Raw genomic sequence first — 14,994 nt, forward strand, 5'->3', positions numbered from 1 at the left:
AAAAGCCACAATGCCATAATGCTTGAGTTCAGGAGGCTTGTATGCAGCCAGGTGAAAAATTTCTGCTCACATAGTATCACAGCAGCCTACAGAGCATCCAAAGGAGGGCAACAAAGATGGTGAAGAGCCTTGAGGGGAAGCCATATGAGGAGTCACTTGGTCTGTTCAGCCTGGAGGAGACTGAGGGGAGACCTCATCACAGTTTACAAGTTTCTCATGAGAGGAAGAGGAGGGGCAGACACTGATCTCTTCTCTGTGGTGACCAGCGACAGGACCAGAGGGAACGGCCTGATGTTGTGTCAGGGGAGGTTTAGGTTGAATATTAGGAAAAGGTTCTTCACCCAGAGGGTGGTTGGGTACTGGAACAGGGTCCCCAGGAAAGCAGTCACAACACCAAGCCTGACAGAGTTCAAGAAGGGTTTGGATGATACTCTCAGGCACAAGGTGTGACTCTTGGGGAGGATCCCGTGCAGGGCCAGGAGCTGGACTTGATGATCCTTGTGGGTCCCAACTTGGCATATTCTGTGATTCTGTGATCTAATCCACTGCACAAACTGGGAAGACTTCAGTGACACACACTGGAGAAGAGCCATCTCCCTACATGGTTTTCGTGGCAAGGACGAAATACATTTAAGCCAAGAAATTTAAATATCCACATAATTAAAAACATTTTAATGCTTTTTATCTCACTTCCTGTTCTTATTCTCTCACAAAATCTTGTAAGTGTACTCCCAAAATTCACAAAGTTGGTTTTTTTTAATAATTGTAAACCAATTATTGTTTAAATTTTATACAGAGCTATTTACTCCAAAAGTGGGTGCCCCTTTCTCATTTTAACTGCATTACCACAGCAAGTAATGAACCTTTAGAAAAATCAGAATGCCTTTATCTTTTCTTTGTAATGGTTAAATACTAAAAAGGGAGCAGTAACAGATCAAGAAGTCAAAGAAAACAAAAATCAATTCACTGTTTTCTATTTCTGGAATTTATTTTTGTGTGTTTAAGTCATAAACCCTTTCCCAAAAGTACTGACAAAAAAGGATTTTCTTCCATCCAGACATGAAACAAAAAAACAAAAACCTCACACCACAAAACCGTGAGAAATCAAACTAGGGACCCAAACAGAGACGGCATGAGAAGGGAATAAGAATCAAGAAGTAAAAATCTTATCCTATGATTGCATTTGTATGGAGAACAAAGAACTTACAAACACAAAGTACAACATCTTGGCATATACAAAAGCAATAAAGGAATTGCACAGTTTATATACACCTGCAATGTACCTTCTCACAGTAATTAATCACGTCAGACACCATAATATCATCAACTGTATTAAAGTGGCTGAGATCTGTTAGACATTGTTAAATGGCTTTCATCCCTTCCTCTCAGTAATCTCTTGTGAGGTCCAGCAGAGCCTGGCTTCTTTTTTTTTCTTTTTTTTAATTTTTACTTTTCTTGCTTTAGAAATAAACCAACGTCTCAGATTTCTAAGGCTTTGAATGGGTTCACACTTTCAAAATCAACTAACAGTGGAGGCTGCAGGAAAACTGGCAAATTAAATAAAGCTGGACAGAAGGGATTTCCACCAAAGCAATTACCATTAAGAAATGGTATTTAAAATTTGTTAATTTAACACTTAAGAGCACAACATTATGCCAAACAGTGTTGTGGAGAAACAAACAAATCCTAAGAACTCCTTACTGCATCCTGATGCACTTGTTACCAAGGAAGGGACTGAGGGATTGTTTACATTAGCTTTACACCTGGGAAAGAAAGAATGAGGAAAATGGGAGCTAAAGTTTCAAAGTATAGAAGGTAGTGTTTTTGAAACCATGCCTCTAAGGAACTATCAAATTTTTTCTGACAATGAAATACAAAAATTTCTTTATAAGGTTTTTATTTGCTTTCTCTATGATAAAAAACTGCAAGGCATCAACGAGAGCATAGCTTTTTGCAATCTTTGCTGGCATCTGGCAGTCTCTGCTGGAAAAATGCACTGAATTTATAGAGACCTCAGCAATCAACTGCCAGAAGACTAAGAATAAACCCTTAGGCAGGTTTTAAAACAGGAGACAGGAATTAGATACATCACTTTTACTTTTTCTTCCCCATCCTCCTCCTCCTTTCACAAACAAGTTCTGTTGGTGGATTGCCGGTGCAAAGGCACGGGCTATAGTAGACCACGTAAAAAACACAGACAGATATCAGAAGTAGCTCCTGCTTTTGACAAATTCAGCTTTAATTAGAGGAAGTCAGCCAACAGGCACAGGAGATGAGCCACCAGGTGGGAGGACACACAGGTATCTGTCACTTAGCAGGCAACCCAGTAAAGCAGTCTTGGAAACTCATTGCGTGCCATGGCATAGCAACAACTTCAGCATCACAGCAGAAACCCAAGTTTCTCTTTTCTGAATCTTCCATTAAACAGTAGCTCTACAATAACTTACAACATAAGCACAAAGGCCAGAAAGACTGGCAGGGCCCACAGCTTAAATGACTCATTGATAAGTGAAAGCTGGAAACATCAGACAAACAAAAACAAACACCATCACTAGCATAAAAGTACAAAGCATAACCCAGGTTCAAACCAAATCCAGAATCCCTAAAGTAAAAGCAGGGAGAAGCACTCTGTGTGCTGGCACTGCCTCGGTGAGTTTTATGGCTGCACAGTGACAAATGAGTTTGAAAGGACCAACATTACAATGCAATAAACAGGTAGAGTTGGCACCACTAAGACTTCTCCCATCACATTCACCTACCACTAAGATCTCTCCAATCTCATTCACCTGTAGTACAGTATATTCACCCAGTAGTCCAGTATATTCTCTACCTTCATAATGCATCCTACTTATTAAGGGGTAACTTCTCAGAAGTAACACTTTTCTTAAGGAAAGGAGACAGAAAAATAATGAAAAACTAACCAAGTCACTTCTACTAATACGAAGAAGTAAACTATTAAAGAGAGTGTTCCATCAAATTCCTATGAGGGTAACTTAAATGATATATTTCTCCTTGACTATTTTTCCCTAAGATTCCACTGTTATAGAACTTGCCAATAAAATTCATCAACACATAAGTAGCATTCACACCAGAAGTTTCGTGACCTAAAGTTCTGGGGTCAGCCAGGTAAAAAACAATTACTCCAACCTGAAATCATCATTTTGGCACTATTTTCCCATCCATAAAAGGAGGTATGGATGAGATTTCTTTGCAGAGAACGTTGTAAATTGTTAGCTTTGTTCCAGTTCACTACAGTTTCTTATTGATTTTCTCTCGTTTTAGCCCGCATTGATTTGTTAATCCCTTCTCTGTAACAGTTCTAATGACAAACTGAAAATGAAAAACTGCATGCTTTAGGGCCTCTTCCACCAACCCCTTGCTTCAAACCATATTTTCACTCAGATTTGGAACATGTCCATGCACATACCCTGGGTTAGATCTGATTCACCTTAAACTAGGTTGGGTGCATTTTACATTGAAACCTTTCTGTTTAGGCTCCTCATGGATAAACAAGGCAAGCAAAATCACGTCAGTGAGGCAGAACTGGATTTCTGCACTAACAGTTGTCACCTTCCAAGGTTGCTGCTCGCAAAGACTTTGTCTTAAAACCAAGCACATTTTTTAAAAGTAATTTTGCGGCACTGCCCATGGTTAATTAGCAGGCATTAACCGCATCATGCATGTGAATGGCACTACTGAACATTTGTGGCACTTGTTGGTGTAAAGAAATCCTTCAGAGGAGCAATGAGCTGGATCACAGGTTGTCTCTGAGCTCAAAGCTGTGCACTGTTACTAGAACAATCTATGCAGAGAGATGGGACCCAGTCAGTATTTTTAAATTTATGGAACATTCTATGAGCATATGGAGATCAGAGAGTTACAACAAGGCAACTTAGATTAGTCATTTTGCTGCTAACAGGCTCATTAAATACAGCTGCCAATTTGGTCTCATTGTTAAGGCCTCACAACTGACAGCTGATGCGTGTCTGCACAAGCCATGGCTACTGCTGCAAAGAGTTTTAGTCTCTTTTCATTTCCCCGATACTTTCAGAGATCTCCAAGTGAGGTATTAATTTGGAATTCCAACTGCAACACACCATCAAATGGAAAATTAATTTATGAATTATGAAGATTAAGGCTTGCCCACACTCACATTTGTAACACCTGTCATCACATGCTGGGTGGGTCTCAACCTCCTGACTTCATCCCATGTTAGTCCTGTCCTACACCACCCCATCTGTCAGCAAATCAACCTTTCCTGGTCTCCCATACAGAGTACAAAGCAGCATTACCTCCGGCTGCTACTTCAGTGCTATAGTACAACCCTAGCAGACCAATTTTGGTCATTTTAAACCAACCCTCATATGCAAAAGTGATAATTTGAAAACCTCTAGTTTGTACTCACACAGAATACACTCTCTGGCACACAAAAGGCAGTGCAGGAATTCTCCTTTGCCATTCACTTGGTGTGACTTTGATTTCCTGCCTCCCTTTCTGCAGTTCCAGCTGCAGAGAAATTGGTATGGATGACAGAAAGCACCTGCTGGGAACCAGTATCATCTCCTCTTGGCTTTCCAAAATGTACAGACCCAGAGTTGGTGAACTAGGCTCTCCTTATGACACACTGCTATTCTTAACTTCCAGAAATGACTTTGCTATGAATGTTAAATGTCTCTCTACTCAGGCCATAAGATATTCTTTACAAACCACAGCCATGTCTTAATGGGATAAGAAAAGCACAGAATAAGTGGGATGGCTATCTAGCCAAAAACTTGCATTTGGATTTCAGCAGTTTGGTACTGCTCTCAATTTCCTACTAGAGGGAACCAACCAACCTAAGAAATAAATCCCATTTCCTCATTTCCTGTGACATAACTGTAAACTCTCAATGTTCCTGCAGCATTGCCAAGATTAGTGTTACTCTCCTACACAGGGCATGCAGAGCACACAAACACACCTAATCAAACACAGACACACTGTATTTTGTATGCAGACTGTAGTTTCAATCTTTTGATACATCCTGTTTGGTTTTTTCCCTCCTAATAATAATTTGAACAATTTGGTCTGGTTTTTTATCCTTAATTGCAACTTGTCATTTGCACAGTGAGTTGTACTCAGAACCCACTTCTCTATGACCTTTATTTTCCTTTATTGTCACTTAAAATGAATTGATAAGACAAGAGCTCAATACAAGAATATTAAAGGGACCATCCCTACATTACAATTTTCATCATTGCATCTTCAAAACAGCATAACAAAATCAATCAAGGAAAATTCAGCAATGCCATTTCTCAAAGGACATGGACCAAGACCAACTTGTAAAAGACACCAATTTATGACTATTAAAAAAAAATAAACAAACAAAAAAACCTCACCACAATACACAAAAACATACTACTTGCTTGCCAAGTGAGAAACTCCACATCACTTCAATTTTTTTGCCTCCTTCCCTATCACTCAAAGCGGGTTTTTTTGAGGGGCTATTGGATCAGTTACTACACATATATTCTCAAACTCCAAGCAGTACAATCTGGTTTAGGAAAGCTCAACTTGTTGTTTCTCTCCCACAAAAATATAAACCTCTTGTTTTGAAAATTCAAAATAAAGAAGTTTACAGTAGCCAGTCAAACAACTAAATATTCAAAAGCCACACACAGAGCACAGAGATGATATGTAATACTATCAGGTTATTTCTTTTAATACCCTTTAAAGTCTCAACTAGAGCTTCACTTACAAAAAGGCCTCTAACAATTTTCCCTGTGAAGCCGAAAAATTACAAAAACAGTTGTCAGGGTTTTTTTAAACAAAAAGTTCCATCAATATCATTGTGACTACATGTTAAGGTAATAACTATGCTTATACGTTAACCTATCAGTTATATAATAAACAATTAATTGCCATCACAGCAGATATATTAGATTTGTTTTATAGGCAGCTGCTTAATATTTTGCAACATGAATGGGGAAAAGGAAAATACCAAGAACATACTAAAACCAAAGCTACCTTTCAAACACAAACAAAAATGACATCCTACTGCAACTCAACTGAGAAGAACAGCAATAAATTTTGACTGCAAAGGGCCATGAGAATGTGGGTATTCATGATGCCATTCCCTGAAAAAAGGAACCATACAGTGGATCCAAAGCAATCTGTATACCACAGGATGAACACACTGAGGTGAACATACACATTGGAACTATGGATCACAGTAGGATCAGGATAAACACAGTAGGCATGGGTTGCCACAAGTTTATCAGTTATTTTTGTTCCCTGACACAACTAGTGCCTACATCCACCATCAAGATTCAAGCTGAGTGATGGTTATTTTTCAATTTCAGAGATCCCTCCTCAGAAACCTGTGATTTAACACAGCTTGCTTTAAGTAGAAAAGGATATGATGAAAACATGGCTCCCTGTGAAGCCATACACATCCAAAATAACTGCAGCCCTTCCTTCCATCCAGCTTAGCAAGAAACATTCAGCACTGCACAGAGACTTCTCGCTTCTTTATTGCTGCAGCAAATGTTTGCTGCAATGTGAATGACACGCTGAACATACCACAAACAGTAGAATGATAGCTATTACAGCCAAAAATATCAAACAGACTGGAAAAGCATTTTGACAAGGAGGAAACATTAAACCAGGTCTTTGTAGCATCTGCTAAATAGAGAGACTCATCATATTTCGGGCCGTTTGTATTTAATTGTCCTTTCATCTGAAGAGCAGTGCATGTGAATGCGCATCAGGCGGCAGATGAGTCAGATGTTCTGAAGAGGTCCAATCAAGGACGCCCCGCAACACAAGAGCACTGCATGCATAATGTCTCACACAGCCTCTTCTCAGTGCCTTGGCCTATTCCATGGTGGATATGCACCAAAGCACTGAGAAGAAAATAGTAAATAGACCTGCAGTCACAACATGGAAAAACTTTAAACACGTTCAACACCAGGAACCTCAACACGCTCTTAAAGCTGCCAAAAAAACCATACTCAGATTAGTGGATAATTAGCTAAAACTCAGGCTTTTGTTCTTCTTTTGTTTCAGCATAAAGAAAAAAGTGCTCATATTTTTCAAGGTCAGTGCTTTCAAATGAGTTTCTCAGATGAAGTCAAACTCACAACAGAATAGGTCACTCACAACACTTCAAAAATCAGGTTTTGAAGTGGCAGACACAGACACTATAACAATTTTGGTTCAAAGAAAGGAGAATCCCTGGTCTTTGGTGGAGAAAAGAGGTAAGCCACAGGCACAGAGACAAGGAGCAACATAGGAGGTTAAATTTCCTGCACCGTCCTTGAGGTAAACTAGTGTGTCTTTCATCCTGTCCTCTAATCCTTAGATTAGTTTCTCCACTTTGGCTTTAACAATATTAACTGAAGTGCAGAAGTAATCAGCAGACCAGAGCTTTGCCAAAAATTCAGTTGAATCATTAGAAGTGATTTATAAAAACAGACCATGGATAAAAATCTTTAGTTGTAATCCTCAACTGTTAAACTGTCTCTCTGCGTTAAACACAAAAATTGGAATTGCTGATTCAAGGTAAGCATGAAAAAGAACTAATTTCTTTATATGTCTTTTAATTCAGCTCTCAAATCAAACCCTGTCTCCATATGACAACAAATGGAAAAAGGGATAACTTTTGTGTTAACAAAAAACAGCTCACTCTACATAGTCTACATACTGCAATTTAATGCATTTTCAAGTATAAATTCTTGCTTTGGCACTATTTTGTAATCTTGAAGTGAAACAATTTAGGCTCTTACTATCTGGTTTTTTAATTTTCTCATCAACACAGCTCCTCCTAGGGTACAAATGATGCTCTTAAATCATCTTCATGCTGTTATCTCTGCAAAGAATGATGTCTGCTCCAGAACACTGCCATCGCTAATCACTCAAATCAGGTCTCTCACAGGTCTATAAGGAGGAACAGCGCTGAGGGCAGCAGAATAAAGATGAGATTGTTGTTTCTCTTTCTTTTCAAGGAATGTACCTGAACGCATCCCTTCACTTTCACGGATCACTCGTCCTGCCAAGCTTAAGTTCCCCTGTGCAAAAGCTACAACTACCTTGGCTTTGTATTGTTCGAGAAATGACAGAACTACATTCTTGAGACACTGCACAATGCACAGATGAAAAACAGTGTGAAACAGTTGTCTATGGATAAGAAATGACAAAAAGTAGGGACACCCATATCAAAATGAGTAAGAAAGCTGTCTGAGACCCAGTGGAGTCAACAATGACTAAACAAATTATTCATTAGTGCAGCATCATGGGCTCTGAAGCTCCAGTTCACCTCTGAGAGTGCACACATCCACAAAACACTGATGACGGGAAAGAAAAGAGGCCAACTCTTCTAACCAAAGTCTCGTCATGGGAGACTACCAGGAGGCAGAGATGCAGTACCGACACTGCAGCTGAAGCCGTCAACCTGTACTTTTGTACCCTGTGAATTTTGACAGACAGCTACCCCACAGGGAAATGCACACCTTTTGACTGGTTGTCTGCCCAGATGGAACCTGCACATTGCCTGACAACAGGCCAATTGCCATATCACAGAATCATAGAACGGGTAAGATCAGGGGACCACAGCAGGTCATGTAGTCCAACTTCCCTGCCCAAGCAGGGTCATCCTTGAGCACATTGCACAGGATTGTGTCAAGCAGCTTCTGGAATATCTCCAGTGAGGGAGACTCTACAACCTCTCTGGCCAATCTGTTCCAGTGCACAGTCATCTGCACAGCAAAGAAGTTCTTCCTCATATTCAGGTGAAACTTCCTGTGCATCGGTTTTTGCCTGTTGCCTCTTGTCCTATTGCTTGGCACCACTGAGAAGAGCCTGGCTCCATCCTCCTGACATTCTCCCTTCAGATACTTATAGACATTGATAAGGTCCTCTCTCAGACATCTCTTCTTGAGAACAGGCCCAGTTCCCCCCCTCTCCTTGTAAGAGAGATGCTCCAGTCCTCTCACCATCTTTGTCGCCCTCCACTGGACCCACTCCAGGAGCTCCATGTCTCTCTTGTCCTGAGGAGCCCAGAACTGGTCAAAGCACTCCAGATGCAGCCTCACTAGGCCTGAGTACAGGGGCAGGATCACTTCCCTTGACCCGCTGGCAATGCTTTTCCTAATGAAACTCATACGCTGCCTCTCAGACTCTAAAAGGACAAGAAAATGGTTTGCATGCAGTCTAAGTTGCATGTGGTGTCAGACTACAGCAAACAACTTGAGTCAGGTTTTCTTTCTGATCATCTTTATGCTTGAGGATAAATTATTCTGTAATCAAATTGGCCATATGAAAAGAAAACCTCCAAAGCCACTCAAGGGTGTTATAAGGTAAAGAAATATTCATTATATGCTTATACAGCCTGAGCTAAAGCTGTGGCATTATTATTTATAGGCTGGAGAAAGGCCATTGGCTAAACCATTACAAAGAGCTTCACAGAACGGTTTGAGTTGGAAGTGACCTTTAAAGGTCACACAGTCCAAACCTCCTACAATATGCAGGGACATCTTCAACTAGATCAGGTTGCTCAGGGCCCTATCCAATCTGACCTTGAATGTTTCCAGGGATGGGGTATCCACCACCTCCCTGCAGCAACCTCTTTCACCACCCTCAACATAAAAAATGTTTTCCTTTTATCTACCCTCTTTTAGTTTAAAACTATTACCCCCTGTCCTGTGGCTACAGGCCCTACTAAAAATTCTGTCGCCATCTTTCTTAAAAGCCCCCTTGAGGTATGGAAGGTGCTATAAGGTCACCCCAGAGCCTTCTCTTCTCCAGGATGAACCACCCCAACTCTCACAGCCTATCTTCATAAGAGAGAGAGGTGCTCCACCTGTTTGATCATCTCTGTGGCCCTCCTCTGGACTCATTCCAATAGGTCCACTTCTTTCTTATGCTGCGGGTCCCAGAGCTGGATGCAGCACTCCAGATGGGGTCTCACAAGAGCCAAGTAGAGGGGCAGAATCACCTCCCTTGACCTGCTGGCCACACTGCTTGTGATGCAGCCCAAGATGCTGTTGGCTTTCTGGGCTGAAAGTGCACATGGCCGGTGACTGCCAAGCTTCTCATCCACCGACATCCCCAAGTCCATTTTCTCAGGGTTGCTCTCAATCCATTCTCCACCCAGCCTGTGTTTGCGCTTGGATGCCCCAAACACGTGCAGGACCTTGCACTTGGCCTTGTTGAACTTCATGAGGTTCACATGGGCCCACTTCTCCAGGCTGTCAAGGTCCCTCTGATGGTATCCCTTCCTTGCAGCATGTTGACCACACCACACACGGTATTGTTGGCAAGCTTGCTGAGAGTGCACTTGATCATACTGTCCCTGTCACTGGCAAACAGTGCTGGTCCCAATACCAACCTCTAGGGAACACCATTCCTCACTGGTATCCAGTCTGACATCAAGCCATTGACATCAACTCTTTGACTGTAAAGATCCAGCCAATTCCTTATCTACTAAGTGGTCCATCAAATCCATGTCTCTCCAGTTTATATACAGAATGTTGCGTGGGACAGTGCCAAATGCTTTGCACAAGTCCAGGTAGATGATGCCTGGATACTGGCTTATCCAACTCCTCTGCCAGTTCCCTCAGGACCCACAGATGCATCGCACCAGATTCCATGGACTTGTGCACTGTCAGGTTCCTTAAAAGGTCTCGAACCTGGTCTTCTCCTATAGCAGGGAATGCTGCATTTTCCCTATCCCTGCCTTCGCCTTTGGCAACTTGGACTATGTGGCTGAAGCATTTTTGGTTGGTTTTAATTCTTCAGCCTTTTTGAGAACAAGGCTGTTCTTCTGAAGCTTTACAGGTTTTCTTTAACCCGTTGCTAAAGTTTAGTGCCCTGGATAACTACACTCTTTGAGAGTGACACCTGGACAGATCAGTAATCCGATATTAAGCCAACAAGGTTGCCCTTTTAACAAAGTCCATCTTCTATCACCTGTTCTCCCATCTCTGCTTTCCTGATGGTCTCCCCTTCTTCACTTACCCTACACCTCAAACTGTAGATTTATCAAGCATCATAACAGATCAAGAGTAAGCATACTGGGCAGAAGACCTACATCAGCCAGGAACCACATGCCTCAATCACACCACAACTTTTTGTTCCTACCCACACAGTACTGGGAATTTCCACTCTTCTAATCTGCAATAAAACCCAGCAGAACTGTTTATATGGCTGTGCAAGCCTCTCCCCTGGCTCAGAGGGATCACCATTTGTGATTTGTAGGGCACTGCTTTTTGGAGTTTCAGACAAAAGTAGGGCTGCAACAGGACAGAGTCCCACCTCATCTGTTAGGCTGTGTTGCAGGTGCAACTGTCTCCTGCACACACTGATATTAGAGAACTTGGCATCTTTTGCTAATGGTAATTCTGGTTCCACTGAGGAGAAATCAGTTTCTGAATGCAAAATCCTTTTAAAATATTTGAAATAATTGAATCATATTAACTTCTGAGCTTACAGGAAGAGCAGCAAGGGCTTGTGCTGCAGCATTTGAAAGGGTTCTATTAGGAAATTGTTCTGATTATTTTAATGCACCAAAAAGAAAGGTGAGGGGAATGACAATTTTCTTCTTTACCTGAGATGCTCCATTTAGGCAAGGCACTGAAACAGGGATGTTACACAACAGCTCCAAGCATTGTTCAGATGCTGTGAACAACTCCTGCCCGTCGGGAACCACTGCAGGCCTTCCAAGTTGCCCATAGTCCGCTCTGCCCCAGGTGAATACCTTGCCAGTTTCTAAACAAAAAAACACATTTCAAGATTACTTATTCACTGAGTTTCTGGAATATGTGGATACCATTTCAAAACTAGAACTTAATGCATCTTACCTACAGCTTCAAAAGCCTAGTGAAAAGTTATTTCTGGGAGCAGAAGGAAAAAACCATTAATTACTAGCTCAAGATACTATGATATCTATGTAGTCACTCATACTTCATTAACTTGTTTTCTAGCAGAATAACATCTGTATGGTGGCCTGGGCTATAAATAAAACCATGCCAGTAAAGCTGCATAACCTGGATATTCTAAATACAATATACACACTTTGGTTATACAGAGGACATATTTTAGGTTAACAGAAGCACACACAAAACAGTTTATTCTGATACATAAAAGATTATAGCAAAGACATTTCTATTCACAGTCCTTGCCATAGGGACATCCATTGCATGACCTGTATTTAACACAGTTGATGTCTTCCTGATAGAAGTTACCTTCTGTCACTACTATTGTTAGCAGAGTAACAGCCCTCAGGACAGCAGCTGGTTAGTCAGAACATCACCACAACTGTCATTAAGCATTGGAAAAGCATTGGTTTGTTTTCACAGGAATCACATGCTGACCAAGGAAACATAACTTCAAATGAAATCAGGAGTATATGGCTCACCTTTCTCTCCACATATTATACCACTGCGGCAGAACTGACACCAAAATGCCATTCTCCAGTATGGATAACATCCTTAAAGCAATGCTTTTAGCTTTGGTTCCCAGAATTAAGAAAAAAAACCATCATACTAAGTGACTACTTTATTTTCTTAATGAAGTAACTAGATCTCTGCAGGTAAGTCATGAAAAGCTGTCCCTTCTGGGCTTCCAATTAAAAAAGTTATATACACACAGCATAAGTTATCTCAACTTGGTTTTAACCAGAAGCAGCAACCCACATTCCAGCCCAGACAGAAATCTGCACTGACCTTGAGTTATGTACACACTTCAGCAAAGCCTCAAACTGCTCTCCAGAGTTGAACTCAAGTCATCAACTTTATAAGTCAAATTACATGGATTTGGAGAAAATACCATCCAGTCAAGCAAGTCTGCCTAAATACAGACACACTACATACATTCCCCACAAAGGGGTTGGGCACAGGGGGTACTGGTCACCAAAATTTGACAACTGAAGGGTTTCTAAACAGATGCCAGAACACAAACCTTCAGAAATCTGAACAACTCCCTTTTCCTTTGGATGCTGTTAAACTCTCTTGACAGGGACATAGGTGGCCACTCCTGGTTTGGGGAGTTTAAGGTGATAATGTATTTTGTAAATAAACTGCAAACCTCAGTTTATATACACAACAAGTATATGCATTTTCCTTACAAATCTGCTAGCAGTGGTATTTCTTCTCCAATCATCACAAGTTTTTCAGATGCACTGATAATGTTTCTCCTGAAATAATTAAGTGATAAAATTAGTTGTCCTTTTCTCTCAAGGGCAGAAGAAATTTCTTCCTTCACAGCTTCCTAGCAGTTCAGGGAAAAGCTGAAACCAGTCACATACTACTTTCAGTACAAGTGAGTTCTCTTAACACAGTAGCTACATTTTCTTAGGTTAAAGGATTAAAATACATTCATTAAGAGAACTACTAGTATCCCTTACAGAGATAAGGAATACAGTTTGAAGTTTAAAAAACATGCTTGATCTGAAGTTAGTATATTTACTTCGCAATTTATATAGATCTCTGCTAAAAATATCTGCAGTTGCAAAAACATTGCAAAACTCCTACATCAGCATGTACATAGTAAATTTAAATGTAGACTAACCTTCTGGCTTTTACATCAGACCAGGTTGCTGCAACTATCTAGAACCCTATTAGTGGACTGGGAAATGATAGGCAGGCTGCTCTATTTTGCATCAACTACAGGAACTGAAACTGAGTTTTATGAAATCTAAAGCCTGAAAAAATTTTCAGTAACGTCTAGTTAGATGACCAATATACCACAGGTTCTCAAGCCCTACCCAGACAATGCTGTATTGATCCCTAGGACCACAGCTGATTTAAAGCATTTGAACTCTCAGAAGCCAAAAGCATCAAGCGCCATAGGCAAAAACATCAGCAACCTGTAAGGCCTCTGAAAAGGCCAGCAGTGTATTGATAATACAGACCCATATCTTCACAGACAGTCCATAACACTATCCTGTACACAGAGGCAGTAAAGGTTTCTCTCAACTCTAGTTTTTGGGGAAAAAAAATTCTTTCCCCAACCAAATCTAGTTCTCTGTCTGGACCCAAGAAGAACACCAAGAAACACCAGCCACTCATATAACGAAAATCATCCTTTGCATCATCATATCAGGGTACTGCTCCAGTGGAACTGAAGACTGCCGCATGTATGAAGGATTAAAACAGAAATAATGCTTAGCTACAATAAAACACCTTCCATCCACAGATTTTATTTTCTTTCACTGGACAAGCAAGCAAAGAATTACTTACACATGCAAAATCAAAATAGAATCTTCAGGAGAACGTAAACGGTTTCTGATTACAAACAGAAAACATTGCAATTATCTTTTTCTTTTTTGCCACTATAAGGGAAACAAGTTTCAGGTGGTTGTTAGAAGGAAAAAATGGAGAGCATCCATTAAAAAAAATTAAAGCCAGATAAATTAATTTTTGTTTTTAGGACGAATTTCTTGAATGCCTAACGATTAGGTAATAACCAGTTCCTTCTCAGTGCTCATCCATTCAGTTCTCACTTCTTATTGAGAGATATTCCTTCCCCAGACTTATTCCTGTTTGGTGAGCATTCCCCCTCCCATGCACAGCATCCTGCTAATAGACAACTGTTTCCATTTTTCAGCCAAAAACATCTGCCTAGGGATCCTTTACAAAAAAAAAAATAGAAAGAAGTACGTAAATCTGTCTTTTCTGTGAAAGTAACAGAAGCCGATTTAGTTGTGCCTTCTCCACGAAATACTGATTATACTTTCAGCAAACAAACAAAACAAAATAAAAAAACCAGCCTCAAGTGGAAATTTCAGGCTGAGGCGAACACCAATGCATGGAAAATTCCGCCAAAGGTTAAAGTCTTGTCAAAATCCTAAGCAAAGGAAAGCACTGAGCTATGACAGAAAGTGTTAAGCAATTGTTATGAGAGGTATTGCTACTGTGCTACTTATAATACAGATGGTATTTTAAAATGTTCTAAGAATATTTAAGAAAAAGACATTAGTCATACAGAGTAAGGAGGTTGCAGGATGAATTACTTAAGAAT

General features: G+C 40.5%; 1 protein-coding gene across 8 annotated transcripts in view; it reads right to left on the bottom strand.

The window, feature by feature from the left end:
• The window catches only part of SERGEF (secretion regulating guanine nucleotide exchange factor), a 148,419-nt gene that overhangs the window by 105,572 nt on the left and 27,853 nt on the right, over positions 1–14,994 (bottom strand). For all 8 annotated transcript variants that reach the window (XR_003537080.1, XM_027701471.1, XM_027701479.1 and 5 more), the window contains one exon: positions 11,582–11,742. Coding sequence is in view for 7 of the 8 variants with exons in the window: in XM_027701471.1 (XP_027557272.1) it covers positions 11,582–11,742 (161 nt within the window). In the remaining variant the exon portion in view is untranslated. The remainder of the gene's footprint in view (positions 1–11,581; positions 11,743–14,994) is intronic.

This window comes from Neopelma chrysocephalum, unplaced genomic scaffold, assembly GCF_003984885.1.
Source record: "Neopelma chrysocephalum unplaced genomic scaffold, ASM398488v2 Primary Assembly neopelma1_24, whole genome shotgun sequence".
Taxonomy (NCBI): Eukaryota; Metazoa; Chordata; class Aves; order Passeriformes; family Pipridae; genus Neopelma; species Neopelma chrysocephalum.